The 23,344-nt window shown below is 53.0% G+C and overlaps 1 protein-coding gene across 2 annotated transcripts in view; it reads right to left on the bottom strand.

The window, feature by feature from the left end:
- Nucleotides 1-7,210: 7,210 nt before the first annotated feature.
- Nucleotides 7,211-23,344, bottom strand: part of FOXK2 (forkhead box K2) — a 56,428-nt gene continuing 40,294 nt past the window's right edge. For both annotated transcript variants that reach the window (XM_012777275.3, XM_075999834.1), the window contains exons 5-9: nucleotides 19,163-19,356; nucleotides 18,260-18,435; nucleotides 16,894-17,190; nucleotides 16,331-16,540; nucleotides 7,211-9,103 (exon numbers count right to left, since the gene is read on the bottom strand). In XM_012777275.3, coding sequence (XP_012632729.3) covers nucleotides 8,907-9,103; nucleotides 16,331-16,540; nucleotides 16,894-17,190; nucleotides 18,260-18,435; nucleotides 19,163-19,356 — 1,074 coding nt within the window. In that variant the 3' untranslated portion in view covers nucleotides 7,211-8,906. The remainder of the gene's footprint in view (nucleotides 9,104-16,330; nucleotides 16,541-16,893; nucleotides 17,191-18,259; nucleotides 18,436-19,162; nucleotides 19,357-23,344) is intronic.

Raw genomic sequence — 23,344 nt, 5'->3', positions numbered from 1 at the left:
GTTTTCTCTGGACGCTATTTCATGGGTTTCATTTCCACAGTTCCCTCTGACTGAAATTAATTTCAACGCAGGTAACGAGACGGGTCTGGTTTTCTTCCCGCACAGATGGCTCTGCCCGGCTCACACAGGTGACCCCGCCCCGCCGTGCCTCTTGCTGTCTGTCCTGCCGTCCTGTCCAGCACTCCAGCACGCACAAAAGTGTTTTGATGAGTAAATTATACAGTTTCTCGATTTTAATGGTATTTATCAACGGACTCATTGTTCACCACTGACTTCAATATTCCTCTACGAAAGACTAAATTCTGGAGCCGGCCAAGTGCCGGGAGGCTGAGGCCTGCAGCCTGAGCAGCAGAGCCAGACCCCATCTCTAGGAAAAACAAAACCAACAACTAGCCGGGCGTGGTGACAGACACTGTGGTCCCAGCTACGGGGAGGCTGGGGCGGGAGGATCGCCTGAGCCCAGGAGTTGGAGGCTGCAGTGAGCTGTGATCACACCACTGGTCTCCAGCCTCAAAGACTCGAGTGCTCTAATTTTCTTTGAGACTTTCTTTTTGAATTGGGTTATCTCAAAATGTATCGTCTGATTTCCAAACATTTGGGGAATTAAAAAATATCTCTGGCACAGTGGCTCATGCCTGTAATCCCAGCAGTTTGGGTGGAGCCAAGGCAGGAAGATCACTTGAGCACAGGAGGGTAAGACCAGCATGGGCTACACAGCAAGACACAATCTCTACAAAAGAATAAAAAAATTAGACCCCGTAGTCAGTCCCAGCTACTCAGGAGACTGAGACTCCAGTGAGCTACGATCAGGCCACTGCACTCCAGCCCGGGCGACAGAGCAAGACCCCGTCTCTAACAAAAAACCCGGCAACTTTGTTATTCATTTCTAGTTCTCTTATTGTCAGAGAACATACTATGTATGATTTTCATTCTCTCCAACTTGCAAGCTTTCCTTTATGACCTTGGATTTTGTCCGTATTGATGAATGTCCCATGTACACGTAAGAAGCATGTGTTCTGTTGCTGGGCAGAGTATCTTAATGAGGTAGGTAGCGTTCACTGCTGGTCTTGCTCAGTGTCTCTGTATCTGTGCTTTTCTATTTGTTCTTTCAGTTACCTAGAGAGGAGTGGTGAGGTATCCAAATGTAAAGTGGATTTATCTATTTTTCCTTTAGTGCTATCAGTTTTTGCTTCATTTATGTGGAGGCTGTGTTGCACATTTAGGACGACTATGGCAGCTTCGGGAGAACCTGTGTCGCTATGCAGCGTCCTCCTTTGTGCTTGGTACCTTTCCTTATCCTGAAGTTGGCTTTGTATTAACATAGCTACTCTGACTTTTTGGTGTGCTTGCATGATATATCTTTTGCCATCGTTTCACTTTTATTTAAAAAAAAAAAAAAAGCCACCAGGCGTGGTGGCTCACGCCTGTCATCCTAGCACTCTGGGAGCCCAAGGCGGGAGGATTGCTCAAGTTCAGGAGTTCAAAACCAGCCTGAGCAAGAGCGAGACCCCGTCTCTACTATAAATAGAAAGAAATTAATTGGACAACTAATGTATATATAGAAAAAATTAGCCAGGCATGGTGGCTCATGCCTGTAGTCCCAGCTACTCGGGAGGCTGAGGCAGGAGGATTGCTTGAGCCCAGGAGTTGGAGGTTGCTGTGAGCTAGGCTGATGCCACGGCACTCTAGCCTGGGCAACAAAGCAAGACTCTGTCTCAAAGAAAAAAAAAACCTCTTAGAGATGGGATCTCACGACGTTTCTCAGGCTGGACTTGAACTCACGGGCTCAAGTGATCCTCCTATGTGACACTGCACCTGGCTCTGTGCCTTTTTTTTTTTTTTTTTTGAGACAGAGTCTTACTGTATCACCTGGCTAGACTGCAGTGGTGTGATATCATAGCTCACTGTAACCTCAAACTCCTGACCTCAAGTGATCCTCCCGCCTCAGCCTCCCGAGTAGCTGGAACCACAGGCGTGTGCCACCATGCCCGGCTAATTTTTTCTATATATTTTAGTCGGCCAATTAATTTCTATCTATTTTTAGTAGAGACGGGGTCTTGCTCTTGCTCAGGCTGGTTTCGAACTCCTGACCTAGAGCAATCTGCCCGCCTTGGCCTCCCAGAGTGCTAGGATTATAGGCGTGAGCCACCGTGCCATCCGGCCTATATCATTAGTTTTAAAGTTGGGTATTATATTTTTGATCTAATCTGACAGTCTCTTTTAATGTCATTATTGAAGATGTTCTATCATGTTGTTTTTTTCTGTTTTTTCTCCCACCTTTCTTTGTTTCCTTTCTCCTGCCTTACTGCGTATTATTTGAAATTCTTTTTAGCATTCCATTTTAATTTACCCATTAACTTTTTAACTTTGATAGGTATCATTAGTGATTGCACCAGAGAGTACAATAAACAATGCTAACTTTCACAGTCTGCTTCCACTTCAAGTGAAATGCAGACCTTACAGACTTAGCTTCGTCTTTTGTAACTTTGTCTATGTGTGTTACATTTACATGCCCTGAAATCCTAAAGGACAAGTCATAGTTTCTGCTTTGGAAAGTCATACATATTTTAAAGAACTTAAGAGAGAAAATTAGTTTATTGTATTTACCCAGATGCTTTCCATTTCTGTTGCTCTTTTCTTCATTCCTGAAGTTGCAAGTTTATTCTGCTTTCGCCTGAACTTCCTTTAGCATTTCTTGTTCAGCAGCTTTACTGGGGAAGAAGTTTTGTTTTTCTTCATCTAAGAATATCTTTTGTAGCCAACGTTCCTGATATTTTTGATGGATGTTAATACTATAGATTAGCAATTTTCTTCCAGCCCTTTCAAAAAATCTTTCCAGTCACCCAGCGTTCATGGTTTCTGTTAAGAAATCTGGGCCGGGCGCAGTGGCTCACGCCTGTAATCCTAGCTCTCTGGGAGGCCGAGGCGGGCGGATTGCTCGAGGTCAGGAGTTCGAAACCAGCCTGAGCAAGAGCGAGACCCCGTCTCTACTATAAATAGAAAGAAACTAATTGGCCAACTAATATATATAGAAAAAATTAGCCGGGCATGGTGGCGCATGCCTGTAGTCCCAGCTACTTGGGAGGCTGAGACAGAAGGATCGCTTGAGCCCAGGAGTTTGAGGTTGCTGTGACTTAGGCTGACGCCACGGCACTCACTCTAGCCTGGGCAACAAAGCGAGACTCTGTCTCAAAAAAAAAAAAAAAAAAAAAAAGAAATCTGTAGTTATCTGAATCACTGTTATCCTCTACGTGTTTTGGAAAAATATGGATTTTGGAATACTTGCATTAAATTTACCAGTTCAGCATCGCTCATCTGAAAATCTACAATCCAAAATGTTCCAATGAGCATTTTCTTTGGGTAGCATGTTGACACCCATGAAGTTTTGGATTTTGGGAGCATTTTTGATTTGTCAGATTTTTGATTTGCCAACCTGTGTAAGTCAATTTCCTTTTTAACTACTTTCAAGATAAAAAATCTTTTCACTTTTCTGCAGTTGACTGTCTCAACATGGTTTAAGTTTCCCTTATTTGGAGTTGACTGAGCTTCACGAATCTTTACATTTAGGTTTTGAAATATTTAAAATAGTTAAAGTATTTATTTAAAATATCATTTCTCAAAAATTTTTTTACATCAATGTCTTTCTCTCTCCCTTTTCTGGGAACTGAGTGACACATAGGTTGGACCCTCTGGTGCCATCTCACAGGTCCCTGAGGCTTGGTTCATTTTTATTTCCAGTTGTTTTTCTGAAGTCCATCCACTGAATTTTTCACTTCAGTTATCTTTAAGTTCTGTAACTTTTGGTTCGTTTCAGGAGGATTTGCTCTTACTCCTGACCACGGTTGAGATAACTGTTCTTTCTCCAATATCCCCAACATTTGCGTCATGTTGCATTTGACATCAGTGCTGTTCCCTGTAGGGCTGTTTTTTTGGCTCTTCCTACGTTAATTTTTACCCTGGGCATTCTGCACGCTGTGCGGCTTGGACTCCTATCAACCCCTCGGGGGAATGTTGACGGTTTCGTTCATCGGGCAGAGAGCCTCGTTGTTCGGTTTCCCAATCTGCAGTGCGATCCAGGTCTGCCCTGTCGCAGCGCCCAGTGCCGGCTGAGCAACTCAGAGCCTCAGCGCCTCACGGGTGGGCCCCGGGCGCGTGGCTGGCACAGCCTCCCCTCTGTTGTGCACCCCCCTCCTCCGGCCCCACTGCCACTCGCCCTCTGGTCAACACGCTCGGCCTGGAGATTCCCTGCGCAGGCCTGGCTGCTGGTTGGGCCCGGCCGGGGCCAACGTGAAGCAGGGCTTCTCTCTGCCCTCGTTGGACTGTGGGTGCTCCGCTCCCCAATTCCTCAGAGCAAAGGGTCAACCGAGTGCCCAGGGTCTGCGAGCCTGCTGCCTGCAGGGGTGCGGCCGCCCACGGACGCCCCCTTCCCAGACCTCTGCCCAGATGAGGGAGAGGGCGTCTCTGACACCCGGGCGGTCCCCGTGCAGGCCGGGCAGTATGAGAGCAAGAGAATTCAGGGAGACTCGTCACCGTGCTGGTGGTTCTTCTGGTGGTCATCGCCCCGCCCTGATCTGCCTACGACTCGTTCACATGTTACTTCCTTGCCCCTGGACTGAGACAGTCGTACGCACTGGGGGGCACAGAGTGGGGTCCACCCACTGGCACCCCGTAAGGACACTTATCAGAGTCGCCTGGGACGCACTTTAAATTCCAGTTCTGTGTTGCCGGGGACGTGCGCACGGGAAGGGACCCACGCAGCGTGCTGATCCGGCACAGCTCGGCCGCGGAGGCCCCGCGGGTGAAGTTCACGTCATGACGTGCTGTGGTTTCTTTCATCTGCCTCCACGTCAGCCCGAGCCCCCGCACGGTGACCGCGGGCAGACTCCTGCCGCGCTGGGACGTCCTCGTCAGCCAGGGGTGTGGCCCCCTGCCCGCGGCCTCCCCGAGGTAACAGCAGGTTTTGGCCACACCGAAGACCTCGCCCCAGAGCCACCAAATGGCCCCCGTGCCCGAAGGCCTCTGCCACTCACCTTCCCTCTTCCTTGGACACAGCCAGGCTGTCCTCGGGGGCAGCTGTCACCTCCGCCGTGGCTCAGTGTGACTTCAGCAGTGACCCCGACGGCTTCTCCTGAGACAGGGACGTTATCGTGGCCCGTGTCCAGGCGGCTGTTGGCACGACCCGCACCACGGCCGACGAGAGCTGTGCTGCTCCTCTCGGCACAGACGCGCGAGACACGCAGTTCGTTTGCGCCAACATGAGCGAACTGCTTTTAAATTAAGGCAGCGGTTTAGGGAAAGGACTACTCCAGCGCGGACTCTCCGTGAACACTGAATTTTAGGTTCGTTTAGATCCCAAAGGACCTCCGGGTCACGGTTTTCAGTACTGCTTCTTCCCCTACGACCCCGGGGTCAGTCGCGGTATGTTTGTTCAGCACGTGCCAGGGTGCTGGGTCCACACCAGGGTTCCCAGCGGCGGGAACATCGAAGTCTTGCTGTCTGGGAACCTGAAGACCCACACACCTCTTCAGAAGGGTTTCTTTCTCATCTCAGGAGAAAACACATCAAGCAAGGTGCTTGCCATGATCTGGATCCTCAGGACAAAGGGCAAGTCTGCAGAAGAAATGGTATCAACAACCACAATTTCAAAATAAATTTTTAAAGAGACGGGGTCTCACTGTGTTGTACAGGCTGGCCTCAAACTCCTGGGCTCAACTGATCCTCCTGCCTCAGCCTCCTGAGTAGCTGGGATTACAGGTGTGCACCACCACGCCCAGCTAATTTTAAAATCGTCTGTAGAGATGGGGTCTCACTCTTCAAACTAACTTTCAAAACTACAGGTAAAATCAGCCAGTCTGTGTTACCACTCCCTGCGACTCGGCGGCTTTTTCCCTCGCAAACGCTCAGTTCCCCGTTCTACGGGCAGAGCCTACGCGGCTGGCATCAGGGCAGCTCCTTGGCAAACTCTCTCCAATACTCTAGGCCTACGGTGTGCTCAGAAGAGAGCAGGGTGTTAAAAAGCCAAACAGAAATCTCCAAGTGTATCAAAATGACAGTGATACTCTGTATTCAATTAAAACTAAAAAAAATATTTTATTGAGTTTCAGGAACTTGGTGCATTTTAAAATTTAAAATCTTTGTACACAGATCACCACTTTACTTTCTAGAATAGTGGCAGTTAGGACTTCAAGGCTGTCACTTCTCCCCACATGCCCCACAGCACAGAAACCCTGAGTCCTGACGCCGCGCCCCACGCCCCTGACCAAGACCACCAGCTACCGTTACTCTAGCCGAGGACAGTGACCAAACAGTCGGCTGCCCACAGGCGTGCTACGCGAAGGAGAGAAGACCGACCACAGCCCGGCCACGTGCGCTCTGGAATGCACTGCAGTCTGGGCCAAGTGTCAGTTTCCCTTCCGTGTTCTTGTCTGGCTCAGGACAAAGCTGCTGAAATTGAGTTTCCGGTCCCTGAGGAGCCCAGAAGTTTGGCAAAGGTCAGAGACTTCTCGGAAGTGAGACACGGAGGAACTGCCGGGGAGAGCTGGAGCTCACTGCCGCCCACGGTGCACGGGGGACAGGACGTCTCCCGGCGGCCCGGCGGGAGCCAGGCATCGCCGCCAGGGCTGCACCGGCAACGGCTCTGCCGGCAACGGCATGCGGAGGGCCTGGGGAGGTCAGAGCTAAACCCAAAATATAAGGACAGTAAAGACTGGCGAGAAAACCCGGGCGCTCTCACCCTCCCGCAGCCCGAGGCAGCCGGTGCCAGCCTGGAAAGGCGCTCGTGGGTCTGGGCGCCAGAGGGAGGCAGTGCCTCTCGGCCCACGCCCCGCGGCCGCCTCCCTGTCCGACGTCTGAGAGCAGGGCGTTCTCCTTACCTGTGATCCCGGTGGGCGGACGCTCCCTCGGGAGGGAGCAGCGGACGACAGGCTCGGGTCCTGCAGGCCGGCGTGCGCCGCGGTGCCAACGCGAGTCCAGGGGGCCGGTCCGCTGGCTTGGCGCCGCGCCTGCCCGTGTCCCCGCCCGCCTGCGACGGAGCGAGGGCTGGTCTCCCTGCGCTGCCACCGACCGGCCTGGACCGCTCTTGGCGCGACCCGACCCACACACAGGACACAGCGCAGTCCAGGCCACTTTGCAAACCGCAAACCTCCTGGGAGAGAGGACAGAACGCCCGCTCTGCCGGCCACGGTTGCCACGGTCACACACACGGGCGCACTCGAGTGACGGTTTCACTTTTATTTTTAAAACGGCTGAGTTATGATCCAGCTAGTGTGCACTAATTCCATACTTTTCCATATGCATCTGCAGTGACATCGTGACAGCCCCATTCTGTGGATTGACACACAATACTTAGAACAGATTTATCATATTTGGTCTTTATGTAAATAATAAATGTTTTAAAATTGCCTAAATATACCATTCTGAGTTGTTTCATTCCACCAGGAAAATACAGGTTTTTTTTTTCCTCTTTAAAAAAAAATTAAATACCAAAATAACTACATTTAAATAAATAACGTTATGATGATGACATTGAAAGTCCACGATAAGGCTGGAGCCCTTTCTGCTCACACTCTGCTCGGCCCAGCCTGGCGCGCTCGGAAAGCAGGTTTTCTTCCTGAGGAGCCGGGCTGCGGCCGTGCGGGGCCCCTGCCTCCCCCCCACCTGCGTCTTCCCGCTCCCCTCACCCCTGCAGGGCGGTCGGCCGTGCTGGGGTCCGCTCTGAAAGGTAGGGAAGCTCCGCTGCAAATCGGAAGGCGACCCACATGCTTCCAGCACTTTCCCTCGGGGGCCTCGCTCAGTCCCCGGGGGTGACAGCACGCGGCTCCACCCTGCCCCCCGCCAGGGACTGGCCACGAGGAGGGAAGACGGCAACGCGGTCGGGCGGACGCTGGCCGGGCGCCGTTGCAGCTAGCAGGGACACCTGCTGGCGGGACCACAGGTGCGCGGAGACAGCGTGGCCCTTCTGCGCCGGGCGCGTGGCGAGGCTGTCTCCAGCGCAGCGGTGGTGGCTCTGCGTTTCACACACACACGGTACTCAGGAGACTGGTTTTACTCAGAGTGAAAATATTTTGCCAGGGACAAAGTCAACACAAAGAAACAAACAACAGAAAGTAGCAGGAAAGGTAACAGTAAGTGCGGCGGGGCGAGCCGGCAGCCCGTCCCGTCCCGGGCCTGTCCCTGGAGTCGCAGCCGCAGCGCCGCCCTGCGCACCGGGAGGAGGTGAGCCCGTCGGGCGGCTGCGCTCACACCGGCGGCTGCAGCTGCCGGCCGGCGCTCCGTCCGAGCTCTAACAGGACAAAGCAAATCATTCCGTGGGCTGAAAACAGACAACAGAACACAAAACTATGCTGTTCCTTTTCCCCAAATGAAATCCACACCAACAGTTCTGTGCGATTCCACAGTTTCCAGAGCAGAAATGGAGTGATGTGAAATGTCAGAGACCCCATTACTTTGTAGAGAAAGTAACCTCGAGACACCCTACTCCGCGTGAGCAGGACAGACGCCGTCCGGCCTCCCGGCGCCAGTGCTGGGTCCGGGGTCCTGCCTGGCCCCGGGGCCCGTGCCGGGGGTCCGTTTGCACCTGGCGCCGACGGCCGCGCCGTCCCCACGCGGAGGAGCCCGCCGTGCGGAGGACCGTGAGCTCTTCCGCGCAGTTAAAAGCTGCGCCCGAGGCGGCGGCGCAGCGAGTGCTGGCTCAGAGGCGCCGTGCCGGCCAGCTGTGTTGCGTGTGGCTGCTCAAGTGTGACTTGTCTCTGATCGAGGAGTTGTAAGGCCGCCTGGGTTCTGTGTTTCAGTGCTGAGAGGCGAAGTCCAACCGCAGGCCCTGCCTACCGGGCGCCGCGCGCCGGTGAGAGGCAGCGTCTCCTTTTGGCACCACAAAGCTGACACTTGGAAGAAAAGCTCTCCCGTCACTAGTTCTGGACGCCCTTGTCCCTCACGGCAGCCGGCGGCGCGTCCACGCTCAGGGCGATGACGATGCTCTCGCCGTCCTCCGTCTTGATCCGCTTCAGCTCCGGCTGCTCCGGTGGGTCGCCGCCCTGGCGCTTGGTGGGCAGGGAGGCGGAGGCCGACGCGTGGGTCGCCAGCATGTGCAAAGGGCTCGCCGCCGCTGCGGAGAGAAAGTGAGTCAGGGCCCGCTCCGGCTGAAGCCGCACCCCGTGGGGACCCCCGCGCCCCCAAGCCCGCAGAGCCCGCTGACACCCCACGGGCACAAGGCACCGCAGCGGGTCGACCACCGGCGTGGCGGCTGCTTCTGTTCCCTAGCACCTGCTGTGACAGCCAGGAAATGGCCTTGCTGTCGCAGCCGCGGAGCTGCAGACGTCCCCTCCCCGCCAACAGAGGGGCCCTCACACCCCACCCCAGGGGACGCTTCTGGCTCATCCCACCCACAGGAGCAGGACGGCTCGCTCTGGTTGTGGGAGAGCAGCACCGAGTTCCCCACAGGTGCTGCTCACCTGCTCGGCCAGGTCGGCACACAGGTGGGTGGAGGGACAACAGGAAGGAAGGAGTCTGCACCGCCAATCACCATTAATGATCGTAAAGGCCAAGTTTACAACTGCGATGCTGAGAGGTATGCTACGTGTCAACCTGGTAGAGCCACGGCACCCAGGTATCTGGTCAAACATTATTCTGGATGTTTCGTGCAGGTGTTTTTTTTAGATGACACTCAAATCAGTAAACTCTAAGATCACCACCCATGGCTAGGTGGGCCTCGTCCAGTCGCTGAGGGACTTGGGAAAGGCCGAGGTCACAGAGGGGGCAGAACTGCCCCTCCCGCCCCCCCCCCAGCTGCAGGGCAACTCTTCTCCCATCTCCGGCCCCAGCAGACTCCCCACGTGGCAGCCCCACGAGCAAGTGGGCACGCTCCGTGACCTCTCAGCCAGACACTGTGCCTCTGTCCTGACCTCTCCACCCACGCCCGCTGACTCCAGGCCCCATTTCCCTGGAGCCCCAGGCGCAGGCGCCAACGGGGCCCTGCCGCCTCCAGCCCCAGGCGCAGGCGGTGGTGCTTGTGGAGTGCGCCACCGTCTCGTCAGAGGACGCTTCTCAGCCGGACGACCCAGACCGCACACACCTCCCAAGCCACCTTCTGCAGCCTCGGGCCCAGGAGCCAACATGCAGTGCCCTGGGGAGGGAGCCTGGACACGCTGCCCCGGGTGGGCCTGGGCCCCGCTGCGGAGCCTCGGTCCTTCAGGCTGTGACAGACACCCCAGCGTGGACACACCTACAGGGGGACCCGTCAAACGCGACCACCGCGCCAGACACAACCACAAACAGCGCAAACCCTGCTCCCGGCTCTGCAGCGCCCTCTGCCCTGCTGCTGCCCCATCTGGGCTGAGCCCGCCCGGCCGCAGGCACTAGCGTGGCAGCACCTATCTGTCCTCCGAGGGGTGCCCCGTCACGGGCCTAACCTGCGTGGGTGGCTCCTCCCCGACAGGGTGGACGTGGGCCCAGCCAGCTCCGGGAATTCGGCTGGCTCGGTGCCCGAGCAGGGCAGCAGACAGAAACCGTGCTGCGCCTGGTCTGGGGGTGGCCATGACGGTCCCCAGGCCACCCGAGTCCTGTCTCGGGATTCCAGACGCAGCCTGACTGCCTCCTGGAGGTGCTTCCTATGGCTCTGCAGTGTGAGCTTTCCGTTATTTCTGCCTCTGGATCCAGCCAGGACCTGGGCAGGAGAGCGGCTCCCCCTGAAAACGCTCAGCCCCCCTCGGCAGCATGGGGGTTCAACTTCACTCGGGGTTCCCTTCTCCTCCTGCCCCAAGTGACAGAGACGCCAGGAGAGATGCACTGATGGGTAAATAGTGAGCACGAAGGGAGGTCGCGTGTGGTCACCCTAAAGCAGGACACTGGGCTGAGGAAGAGGCCCAGAGCCTGACACCAGTGGGAGGATGGGGGGGCGGGATGCAGCTGTGTGGCACCCCGAAACAGCCTGAGCCTCACTCTCACCAGGACCTGGGTTAAGTGTAATCGGTAACATCACAGAACACAAGATGACATAAAAACCAATCAGAGACCTGAGCAACATAGTGATATCCCATTAATACAAAAAAATTTTAAAAATTAGCTGGGCACGGTGGCACCTGCAGCCCCAGCTACTCAGGAGGCTGAGGCAGGAGGATGGCTAGAGTGCCGTGACGTCAGCTTGTCTTACAGCAACCTCAAACTCCTGGACTCAAGAGATCCTCCTGCCTCAGCCTCCCGAGTAGCTGCGACTACAGGCAGGTGACACTGTGCCCAGCTAATTTTTTTTCTATTTTTAGTTGTTTTTGCTAATTTCTTTCTATTTATAGTAGAGACAGGGTCTTGCTCTTGCTCAGGCTGGTCTCAAACTCCTGAGCTCAAGCGATCCTCCTGCCTCGGCCTCTCAGGGTGCTGGGATTACAGGCGTGAGCCACTGTGCCCAGCCAGAAAGTGGTTTCTTGAGAGGGAATTTATTCCTGGTGAAGACGCTGTGAACACTGTCGAAATTACAACAAAAGATTTGGCATATTACATAAACTTAGTGGAAAAAACAGCAGCAAGGTTTGAAAGGGTTAATTCTAATTTTAAATGAAGTTCCACTGTGGGTAAAATGCTATCAAACACCATAGCATGCCACAGAAGAATCTCTCGTGAACGGAAGTGTCAATCAACGTGGCAACTCTACTTTCTTATTTTCAAAAATCGCCACAGCCACCTCACCTTCCGCAACCCCCTCCCCACAGCTAGCAGTGTCAGCGAGTATTTTTATATTAAGGTATGTACATTGTTTTCCTAAACACAGTGTTAGTACGCACGTAAAAAAACTACGGTACATGGTGGCTCACGCCTGTAATCCTAGCTCCTGGGAGGCCGAGGCGGGAGGATCACTCAAGGTCAGGAGTTCGAGATCAGCCTGAGCAAAATCGAGACCCCATTTTTACTAAAAATAGAAACAAATTAATTGGCCGACTAAAAATATATAGAAAAAATTAGCCGGGCATGGTGGCACATGCTTGTAGTCCCAGCTACTCGGGAGGCTGAGGCAGGAGGATCACTTGAGCCCAGGAGTTAGAGGTTGCTGTGAGCTGGGCTGACGCCACGGCACTCTAGCCCAGGCAACAAAGCGAGACTGTCTCAAAAAATACCAAAACCAAAAAACCTACAGTTCACTGTAAATGCAACCTTTATATACACCGAGAAACCAAAAACCGGTGTGGCCTGCTCTACTGTGGTGGTCTGGAACCAAACCCACAGTGTCTCTGAGGTACACCATCTGTCTGATACGAGTCTAGTACCTAGAACACATAAAAATCCTACAACTCCAAAACAAAGAGCTACGACACCCAAATTAAAAGATGGCACCGGACCTAAACAGACATTTCTGCAGAGGGCACATTCAAACCACCAGCAGACGCAGGACCAGACGCCCAACACCACAGGTCATCAGGACACGCAAGTCAAAGCTACCACCAGGCACCACCTCATGCCCACGACACCGAAATGATCGTGACAGAAAACAAATAGGAAGTGAACAAGTGTTGTTTGTCCACAAGCGAAAATGGAAAAATAGGAACCCCATTGTTAACAGGAATGTGAAAAAGTCCCCCTGCTGTGAGAAAGTTTGGTGGTTACCCAATAAACTAAACACAGATTTACCACATGACGCAGGAATTCCACTCCTAGGTCCAAAAGAGATGGAGACAGGGAGTCAAGCAAATACTCGTGCGTGAATGTTCTAGCAACACGACTGGCAATGGCCTAACTGCAGAAACAAACTGAGGACTGAACACACAGCATGTTAAAAGTATTTGGTCACAAAGATGAATCCAGTACTGATAAAAGTTACGACATGGTGACCCTCAGACATGTCATGCAAAGCAGAAGCAGCCAGACAGGAAAAGACACAGATCCGATGGCTCCATGCATAGGACAGGGCCGGGACGGGCGAATCCAGAGAGAGTCGGCAGGTCAGAGGTTCCCAGAGACCTCGGGGAGGAGGGTATAGGGGCGGCTGCTGACTGGGGTGGGTGCCCTCTTGGGATTTGAAAATGTTTTTAATTAGATAGATGTGATGGCTTCAAAACATTGTGAATGTCCTTACCATCAATGAACTGTAAACTTTGAAAGAGTTAAAACAGTAAATTTTATGTTATGTATATTTCACCTCAATTGAAAAAAAAAAAAAAAGAATCAATAATTTGAACCCTAATGAGCTACTGGGTATAAACGAATTGTTATTGATTTTTAAAAGTATAATGACAGCATTTTGCTTATCTATTCAAAGAGAATCCTGGCCAGGTATGGTAGCTCATATGCCTGTAATCCCAGCACTTTGGGAGGCCCAGGCAGAAAGATTATTTGGGGTCAGGAGTTTGAGCCCAGCCTGGGCAAAACAGTGATATCCTGTTTCTAAAAAAATTTTTTAAAAAGTAGCTGGGCGTGGTGGCACACATCTGTAGTCCCATCTACTAGGGAGACTGAGGCAGGAGGATCACTTGAGGCCAGGCGTTTGAGACCAGTCTGGGCAACATAGCAAGACACTGTCTCTACAAAAAAATAAGAAAATCAGCCGGGTGTGGTGGCACAGGCTTGTAGTCCCAGCTTTTTGGGAGGCCCGAGGTGGCAGAATCGTTTGTGCCCAGGAGTTGGAGGCTGCCCTGAGCCAGGGCAACAGAGCAAAACCCTGTCTCAAAAAGAGAAATAAAATAAACAGCCGAGCTTCTGATTATCAAAATGTGCTAACAACTACAGACACCACTTTCCCTTCTCAACAGGGAAGGAGGTGAGAATTCGGGTCACCCAAGGCGTGGCCCTCACACCAGGTACCGACACCGCTGAGGAGAGCCACTCCAGGTGCGCTGCGACGCGATGGCTCTTCCTTAGCGCCGACCCACCACCTCCTCTTCCTCCACAGCCTCCCTCCACCGCCTCGGGAGGGAGCAGGAGACAAAGGAATGTCGGAATACACTGGTGCTGCGAAGCTCAGTTATCAACTCCTGGAAATAAATCCTTTCTCAAACCAAGTGGTTTCTGAGTCAAAAATGCCAACCAAACTAGTCAGCAGGACTTCCCACTGAGAGACCAGCTAACGTCACTCGTTAACAGTTCCCGGAGTGACTTTCACGCGTCACTGGGAGGAGCTTCAGCATCTCCTCTGTCTGTCTTCTTGTTTTAGAGACAGGGTCTCGCTCTGTCACCCAGGCTGGAGTGCAGTGGTGTCATCACAGCTCCCTGCAGCCTCTAACTCCTGGGCTCCAGCAGTCCTCCTGCCTCAGCCTCCTGAAAAGCTGGGACTACAGGTGCCACTGCCATGCCTGGCTAATTTTTAAAAAATTTTTTGTAGAGGTGGGGTTTCACTAGGCTGCCCAGGCTGGTCTTGAACTCCTCGGCTCAAGCGATCCTCTCAGCTTGGCCTCCCAAAGTGCTGGGATTACAAGCGTTTTCTTTAAAGTCTTGATATAGTAAGCAATACATCTTGAGAAAAACTTTAAAAATTTAATTTGTGTTTTTATAGAATTTATTACATTTTTGATTTTGATCAATTCTGTAGTAATAATAGATAAGTCAATCTTTTTACTCACAAATACATCTTAATATTTGTATCAGTATTTTTTCTCTCTAGCTGCAAAAAATGTGCAATTTTATATCTATTTTATTGTTATAGTGGAAAGACAGGATCAGTGCACCTGACCACAAAGGACGCACGCGACTCGCAGGGTCCATGGGAGCGCGTGCCGGGGCCAGCCCAAGGACGGGGTGCGGGGGCTGCTGTGGGTCTAGTCACAGCTGACTTAGAGCCCAGGAGGACATTTGAAATAATGGAGTAAAAGCTTTCACTTTAAAACACCAACACTTTCAATAGTGGAAAATTAAAACCCTTGTTTAAATTTATTAATAGACTGAAACATTTTAGTTTCCCACTTAGATACGTGAAAGGAATGCAGTCTTCAAACTCCTTCTAGAAGCAAGGCCTCCGACTGCGCCGGTGGCTCTCGGCAGCCCTGATGTGGTGGGCATGACGTCCTTGGCCCCCACCCGCCGGGCCTGTCTGGTGGAAAATGGGGGCACTCCCCAGGCGGCAGGGACCCCCTCGACCTCGGGAGCTCCTGGCCGCCTGCGCCACAAGCCTCGACGCTGGAAGAGTGACCAGGGCCTCCGCCTCCAATCTACACCCAGCTGCCGCGGGGCTCCCAGCCGGCTGCCCTGGACCGCACGGGGCCAGAGTCGGTTATCCAGAGAAAAGCAGAACAAGGCCTGAGGGGACACAGGCCTGAGGAAAAGGCATTTTAAACTGGTAACTGACTGCTACCCTCCTTTTTTTTTTTTTTTTTTTTTTTTGAGACAAGAGTCTCACTCTGATGCCCGAGCTAGAGTGCCCAGCTCACAGCAGCCTCCAACTGCTGGGCTCAAGCGATCCTCCTGCCTCAGTCTCCCAAGTAGCTGGGACTACAGGCACGTGCCACCATGCCCGGCTAATTTTTTTCTATGTAGTTTTAGGTGGCCAATTAATTTCTTTCTACTTAGAGTAGAGACGGGGTCTCGCTCTTGCTCAGGCTGGTCTCAAACTCATGACCTCGAGTGATCCTCCCACCTCGGCCTCCCAGAATGCTAGGATGACAGGTGAAAGCAACCATACCCGGCCTGCTACCCTCTTTTAAAGAGAGCACCATGTGGCACAGAGTGTCTCGTTGGGTCGGGAGCCTCTGATGCTACTCCTTGAGGTCCTGCAGGTGCAGGGATCAGCCCACACCTGTCGCATGACACAGCAGGCTGCACACAGCTGGAGTGGGCCGCTGCTGGCGAAGCCTTTCAGCACCGGCTCTGAAGACCCTAAACTCCTGCATCACTTGGGACTCTGACCTCTGCGCAGCTCCGCAGGGCGGGGTGGAGGCGGGTCGCCGTGCTGAGGCAGCGGCTGTCCTCCCACCGTCCGCGGGGGACACTCGTGGCCTTACCTGCGCGGCCTCCAAAGGGCTTTCAGAGCACAGGGCAGCGGAGCAGCATTCTCTGCTCCCACCGTCAGCAACACCCTTGAGCAAAGGCGCTCCCAGGAGAGCAGCGCTGGCACTGCGTCCCGGCCCGACACAGGGGACCCTGAAGTCACGTCCTACTGTCGGATTTCGGGCTGCTGCCAGCCCACACCCAGCTATCTACAGAAGTCGAGGGTGTTTCTCTCTCGGGGAGTGGGAAGCGCGCATCTCTCCAGTGGGGTCCACAACAGCGGCTCCCACAAACACCTCCGAGTTCGCCTAGTAACGGCAGCGGTATTAGATTTCCCGCAGCCTGGAAACACAAACATCTCCTCAGAGACAAAACTAAAACTAACAGAACCAAAACACCAAATGCCTCCTCTCGGGGAGCCGCGGTTTCTTACCGTTGTTCACCGGGCCGTGGCCCGCGGTGGGGACTGGCACCACGTGAGTCCCGTTCTGCGTTACAGTTTTTATTGGTAGCTGGTGTTGGCCTAGAGGTGCCTGCTGTACGATGGTGACCGTCTGGACAGGGGTGGGCTGTGATGGCTGAATGATCCGGCTAGCAGCGCCTAGCGTGGCATGGCTAATTGCGGGAACAGGTTCTACTTTCACTGAAATTAGAAAAGGAAAAGAAAAGAAACAATGCCAATTAATATTACTTAAAAGCTAATAAAAATCTTACCAGTTTAAAATAACATACTCAGATGCTATCAGCCCTGCTGTAAAATGTCTTTTTTTAGAGACAGGGTTTCACTCTGTCACCTGGCTGGAGTGCAGTGGTGTCACCACAGCTCACTACAGCCTCCAACTCCTGGGCTCCGGGCATCCTCCAGCCCCGGCCTCCCAAGTAGCTGGGACTGTCTTTAGAACTAACAATAAATTAGAAAACGGGCCAAGATGAGCAACTTTGTGGGTCTGTCTCTAGGAGCACGAAGCTGACGGGAGCTGCCTGTCGCTGGCCCACCTTTCGCTTCCCTGTGATCTCCGTTCTCTTGTGGCTCGGCCTTAGGGGCGGCCAGCACAGCCGCCTGTGTGACCACGGCCTGTCCCGCGACAGTGTACGTGTTCGCTGGGGCCAGGCCAGCCACGCTGGTGACTGACACCGCTGGTATCTGGTGGACGACGTGAACGGTCTGCACCACGGGTGGCTGGGAGGTGGCGGTGGTCACCGGGGTTGCAACGGTGTAGGTGACAGGCTTGACCGCCTGTGGTAGCTGCCGCTGGACGGCGATTAAGACGGGCTGGCTGGACAGCGGGGACCCTGCGGACAGGAGACAACAGCGCTGAGGCACGCCGTCCTTCGCCTCCCCACGTTCCCACGCACCCACTGAAGAACAGGCCGGGCCTGATTTAAAGCACAGCCCCGCTTCACCTCGCAAGGGCAAAGTCACAGATGACGAGAGAACTACGGTATTTTAATAGGCACATTTAATTCTTTTCCTGTACTCAACTGCTATTAATGCAATTTCTGCTCTGTTTAGATTTCTGGTAACACCTCTTTCCACAGGCCTTTCTTCGTGAAAGAGGAAATGTCTTGCACAGTTTCTCAGTGAAGACATCAGTTGGGAGAGATGACGGAGGTGCGGCCCTTTAAAGTCGTGTTCAGTTCTTTGCTTTAATGAAGTTACCGGAGGGAGGAGGAAGGAAACGTCAATGCACGCTATGAGAAACTGCCCTGTGGGCCTAAGCCAGGGCCACACCCACCGAGGACCGACACCTCCACCCTGCACTGGTGGAGGGAGCAGAAGTGCAAGAGCAGAGTTGGGCCACGACAGAGCCTGTGCCCTTGACCTCTGCTCTCTGGCCGGGGGCTGCTGCTAGGACATAGGGGGTGCTTTGGGCCAGAACAGCTGAGACCCCAAATGATCAAAATGCACATTTTCTCAACTATAACAGAATTAGTTTGGACACATTTCCGCACTGCATTTTTTAAAAAAATTCCTCAAGGCATACGGTTTTATTACTCCACATTATGACTTTGCAAGTAAACTGCAGAGTGTCCAACTATTCATTAAATGGACATGTTACTGCTTCCAATCAGTGTCTAGTTCGTCTGACTATGTTTCTCTTGGGGCGGGAGCCTTTTTCACGGATTTTTTGAAAGACAAAGCAACTGAACAACAGGTTAATTCTAAATCATTTCAGGCATCTACACACGGTGTCATTTAAAGAACACTCACTGTGCTACCAGTTTCCCAAGGCTTAGACAGTGACGTGCCGGCACTACGGAGAAAGCATCAGACACAGGTACAAAGACACAGGCCTCTTCAGGAGGTTCGGCTACGTCTGTGCCGAGCCCCGTCTGCACCGACTCGAGCCGGGTGTCTCACCTGGTGCGCTCTGGGCAAACCGGGCTTCCTGGATGACGGCGAGTTTGGGCTGCGAGACGCCAGGCTCAGGCTCCAGGGGTGCTGGTGAGCCTTCCCTCGACAGGCTCTCGGGGGTCTGGGCACCGCTGGAGTGAGCAGACAGCACTCCAGCGTGGTTGGGAGAGGCTGGGGCGCTCCTGCAGCAGCAAAAAAAGACGACACTATAGTCTCGCAAGTGACGCCCCCAAGGTGCTTCTCATTCTAGTCAGCGTACTTTGCAACGGGGTGTCACTGTGTCCTGCCAACCTGCCGTGGCTGCCCAAGTCTTACACTGGGCACTCCATGCAACCTGCACGGCCCGTGGGAGAGCCACAGGGGCCCCTCGCCAGCACGGGCCACGGGCCACGGGCCACAGCCGTAGGAGAATTCAAGGGGGCTTCAGACTTATGTCATGCTCATTTCTTTGGCTAAAAACAGGATTAAGGAAGCTAAAAATGTGTAATTTTAAAACCAGGCAAATTAACACTGTATGTAAGTCAACCGTGAGTCTAAGCAGCTAAAAGGTAGTTCCAAGGAACTTTCTGCATGCCAAAGGAAGCGAAAATATCAACGTGGCGTCATCACAACTGCCGACTCAGGTAAGCGGTATCCAGTCGTGTTAACGGCACGCCATGAACTCAGTGATGCGACAACCACCACGTGGGAGTGGGGCGTGAGTGAGCTCTGCCGACAGTCCACGTGTCTGGACACCCGACACGGGAACACACGGGTGGCGCCCGACACTTGTTTTCCAAACCCCCATCCCAACATTAGTCATAATGCCATCTGGCAGTTCCTTCAGGTTCAAAAGGAAAATTTACCAACACATTGAGGGTGAGTTTACTGACCATTCATGAGGCCTTTTTGTGCCCCTTTGTTCCTTACCTAGAAGAGAGCGGTCCCAGAGGGGTTCTAAAGCAAGGCACGCCCCTAGGCCGTCTTTTCCTAAAAGCCTGCTCTATTAATTTGCTTTCAGAGGCAGGATCTATCCTCCAGAAGGAGCCTTTGCCTGGTTCTTCCTGGGAGCGTGGTACTTTGATGAAATAACGATTCAGAGAGAGATTGTGGCGAATTGAGTTCTATGAAACATAAAAAAATACGTAGAATTCATATATTTCTTTGCTAAGAAATAAAAACGTGCCCTGCAGAGCCGAGACCCAAACGTCCAGCCCCCGCAGAGCCCGAGCGCGAGGCTAAGGGCGGCGCTGGCGGAAGGAGCCGCCTCTTCCCCTCGCGAGAACCTCAGAGTGAAGCAGCCGCTGCGCTGTGAGCCTTCCCCCCGCGGCGCCTGGGGAGGAGAGGACGCAGCCGGTTAGCAGGTCGGCGCCCTGGGAGGCGGCCAGGGTGGCCAGGCTCTGCGCAGAGGCCACTCCCCGCAGGGCGGGGGACCAGCGCCCTGACCGCTCCTGCTGTCACTGCAGCTCTCCAGGTGGGGCCAGCGACCTCACGCCAGCCTCTCCCTGTGCGAAGACAGAGCCGACGGAAGCCTCCCGTAAAACACTGTTTCGCACAGAATCGCCTTACAGAACCTGCCATGCCATTTAAAGCAAACTAATCCAGTATGAAGTACGTGGCGAGCCAGCAAGAGAGAAAAATGAGCAAAAGTTGCATTATAGACACTGTCTTCGGTAACAGTACACAGTTATAATTGATCCTCAGGATAATTTCGTAAGGTATAAAGAGAGAACTCCCCTCTCGACTGCTTGCCCATCGCCCTTTCCAAGGGCTGACGGATGTCCGAAGACGCCCCATGACCCGATTCGGGCCGCGGCGTTCGGGGCGGAGCTAGATGGAAGTCACAGACTCATACGGATACCTCATGAGTTTATACTAATGTATAAATTTAGAATTAAAGTATTAAAGTAATAACTTGAAATTTGAGGCTATCCAAAAATCATTTCTAAATTTCCCAGGTGACTGTCTCATAGAATTGCAAGCCACGCCTGAAATTCCGAATTGTCAAGGTGGTGAAGAAGCCAAACACAGGTGACACTTCACAGCCAATCTGGGGCTGGTCAGGGACCACAGGAGTCACAGGCCATGACATAGCGCCTGACCCCTGTGAGTGTGGTCACCTCATGGCCCACACAGGGAGGCAAGAGAGGCTGTGATCTGGGAAACTAGATGAGACATAAAACATTTCAACCACAGGTAGCTGCTATGGTGCTTCATCCCTGGGTTTACCCAATCCCCGACCTCTCCACCAACTCCTCCAGAAAACCAGCTGCGACCGTCACTGGTGCCCCGTCAGGGACAACGAAGGTCAACCTTTGGCAACTGCACTCAAACTTTTTAAAGTTTGGAGGAGAAGGTAGATTCCAAGACCGTGGATTAAGAAAGGCAGACCTGGATGGGTGACGTGAAACTCTCCACCCGTGAACAGGGCCGTCCCTGCTGATGCCTCCCAAGGGCCCCGGTCCCCCGCAGGAACTCAGAGAGCCGTTACACACAGCGTGTCAGTCCCCAGCGCCGGGGCAGCTGCGCTGACGGACGTGAGGAGTCGGCGCGGTGGGAATCCGGGAGCAGAAAAGGCTGCTTAGGGACCCAGGCTTTCATCCCTGGACGAAAGACCTGACCACGAACGCTGCTCGTTACACCAACATCACTCACGAGACAGGAAATGAATCCTGGAATCAGGGAGTTGCTATTTCTGTTCTGAACCATAACAGAACCCGGTCTGCCCCAACACAGTGGGTTCCAACCTCCTCTCTGCTCTAACCTGCGCCCCTTAACGGCAGTCCTGTGGGCAAACGAGGCAAAATTTGTAACAAGTTACTTGTGATTCTGCAGCCAACCAGACTTCAGAAGACACGGGAAAGGAATGAGGGTCTTTTATTGCACCGTCCAAAAACATAGTTAACGTGACAAAAACAAAATGAAGTAACTATTTCTAAGGTAATTTAAGGCCTTAATAATTTGATCAAACACAGGATGGATGCTCCTTCGTTGTGCTGCTACATATATTAAAACCTCAATCTGGGAGACCAAGGCAGGCGGATGGTTTGAGCTCAGGAGTTCAAGAGCAGCCTGAGCAAGAGCAAGACCCCGTCTCTACTTTACCAAAAAAAAAAAAAAAAAAAAAAAAAAAGAAGAAGAAATCAGCTAGACAACTAAAAATATATAGAAAAAATTAGCTGGGCATGGTGGCTCATGCCTGTAGTCCCAGCTACTTGGGAGGCTGAGGCAGGAGGATCACTTGAGCCCAGGAGTCTGAGGTTGGTGTGAGCTGGGCTGACGTCACGGCACTCTAGCTGGGACAACAGAGTAAGACTCTGTCTCAAAAATAAAATAAAACCACATTGACTGGACTCTAATGATTCAGAAATTGTTGTATAGCATTCAAAAAAGTGGGTTGTTATTCTTTCATGCCAAATATGAGGAAAAGGACATGCAACACCGAGCAACCCCTCCCCTTCCCGAGCACGTCCCCGCCCCCCTGCCGGCAGCCGCCTTCCAGAGCGGACCAGCTCTCTTGACTTTCCGCTTCTGTCAGATGCTGGCTGGCAGGGCACGCTCCACATGTGCACAGCACAGTCAGGACTTGCGGAGGGCGCGTCAAACGCTTCCAGAAGGCGGGGCTGAGGGTGAGTGGGGAGCCTGTCCCATGCTGTAAAAAGAAACCAGCTCTGGTCCCTCTGGAGGGAGAGCCCAGCCTTTTCACACTTTTCATAGTCATATGATTAATTCTAGGCTGGATAAAACTGTAAAATCATAAAAAATCATTCTGGCAGAAAAATGCAACCAAAGGAAAGAAATATGCCACCTTTTCAAGAGGGTTATGCAGACCACCTTGTTTTACCCTAGAATGCTCTCTGCAGATTAACCGAAAAGCTGTGCCGTGGGCAAACAACGCAAACTACCCAGACCGAGTCTGCAAGGCAGCTGCAGACTCCAGCGAGGGCCCCGAACGGCACAGGGTTGTCTTCACACACATCCTCTCGGAAACTGGTGCTTGACAGGAGACTCGAGCGCCTGTCCACATCCCGCCGGAGAGAGCAGGTACAAGCTGGACATTCACATTTTTTAAGGGGGCTATTTGCTGACAGTTTTATTTCTCTCTCAAAAGAAGAGGAATGTGGCTCTTTTAAGAAATGAGGGTATAGACCGGGCTCGGTGGCTCACGCCTGTAACTCTAGCACTCTGGGAGGCCGAGGTAGGAGGATCGCTTAAGGTCAGGAGTTGGAGGTTGCTGTGAGCTAGGCTGACGCCACAGCACTCCAGCCTGGGCAACAGAGTGAGACTTTGTCTCAGAAAAAAAGAAAGAAATGGGGGGATCGCATTGGAAAGGCTGTTTGTTTTAAGCCACGAGGTAAGAAGTCAACGTAAGGCCTGACACGTGGGGGCTGTGGGTGCAGTCACCGGGAGGGGCAGCTCAGAGAGTCTTCTGGCAGGAGCCAGTGCGGGTCAGGCTCCAACAGTGGATGCTCGGCTGAGGGTGGAAAGAGCGTGGCGCGCATGCGCCGAACTACAGGGCCTGGAGTGGGGGCCCACTCCTGCCAAACTATCTGGGACCCGGAGGCGTGTAAGGTCCCGGGAACAGCCTTACTCAGGCAAGACATGCACAGCGATCCTGACGGACCCTCATCTACACAGAAAAGAAAACGTCTCCATAAAACCAGTGTAATAACAGCTCAAGTGAGAGGGTGCTTAATTTGTAGTTAAGTTTGTAATTTACGCCCTAAGTGGGCTGTGAAGTCAAATCTGCACACGGGCAGAAATCGGTGCGCTCACGGGGTGCGGGCTGGGGTCCTCGCCTCCCAGTCGTGGTCCGGGGAACCCTGGCCCAGGGAGCTCCACTCCCTGAAAGGCCCATTCTGACTTCCTGACTCAGGCCCCAGAGACCAAGCCAGGGCCAGCCTTTACCCCTCCACCCACTCCAGCAAGAAAACCTGTGGTGCTTCCAAGTGCTTCTTAAATAAATACAACCTAAGAGAAACAGATTAAAGTCTAATCAAGCTTTTTAGAAACATTCATTCCCCAAAGGCCCCAGGGAACTGGTGTTTCAAGTCATCAGAATCCTGCATGCAGCAGCACTCACGCCCGCAGAGACCCTCCCAGCCTGCACAG

The sequence above is a fragment of the Microcebus murinus genome, unplaced genomic scaffold (genome assembly GCF_040939455.1).
Source record: "Microcebus murinus isolate Inina unplaced genomic scaffold, M.murinus_Inina_mat1.0 scaf010_hap2_Mmur4.0, whole genome shotgun sequence".
In the NCBI taxonomy this organism is placed as follows: domain Eukaryota; kingdom Metazoa; phylum Chordata; class Mammalia; order Primates; family Cheirogaleidae; genus Microcebus; species Microcebus murinus.
Note: the sequence above shows the minus strand (reverse complement) of the source record. Positions and strands in the feature narration are given on the sequence as shown.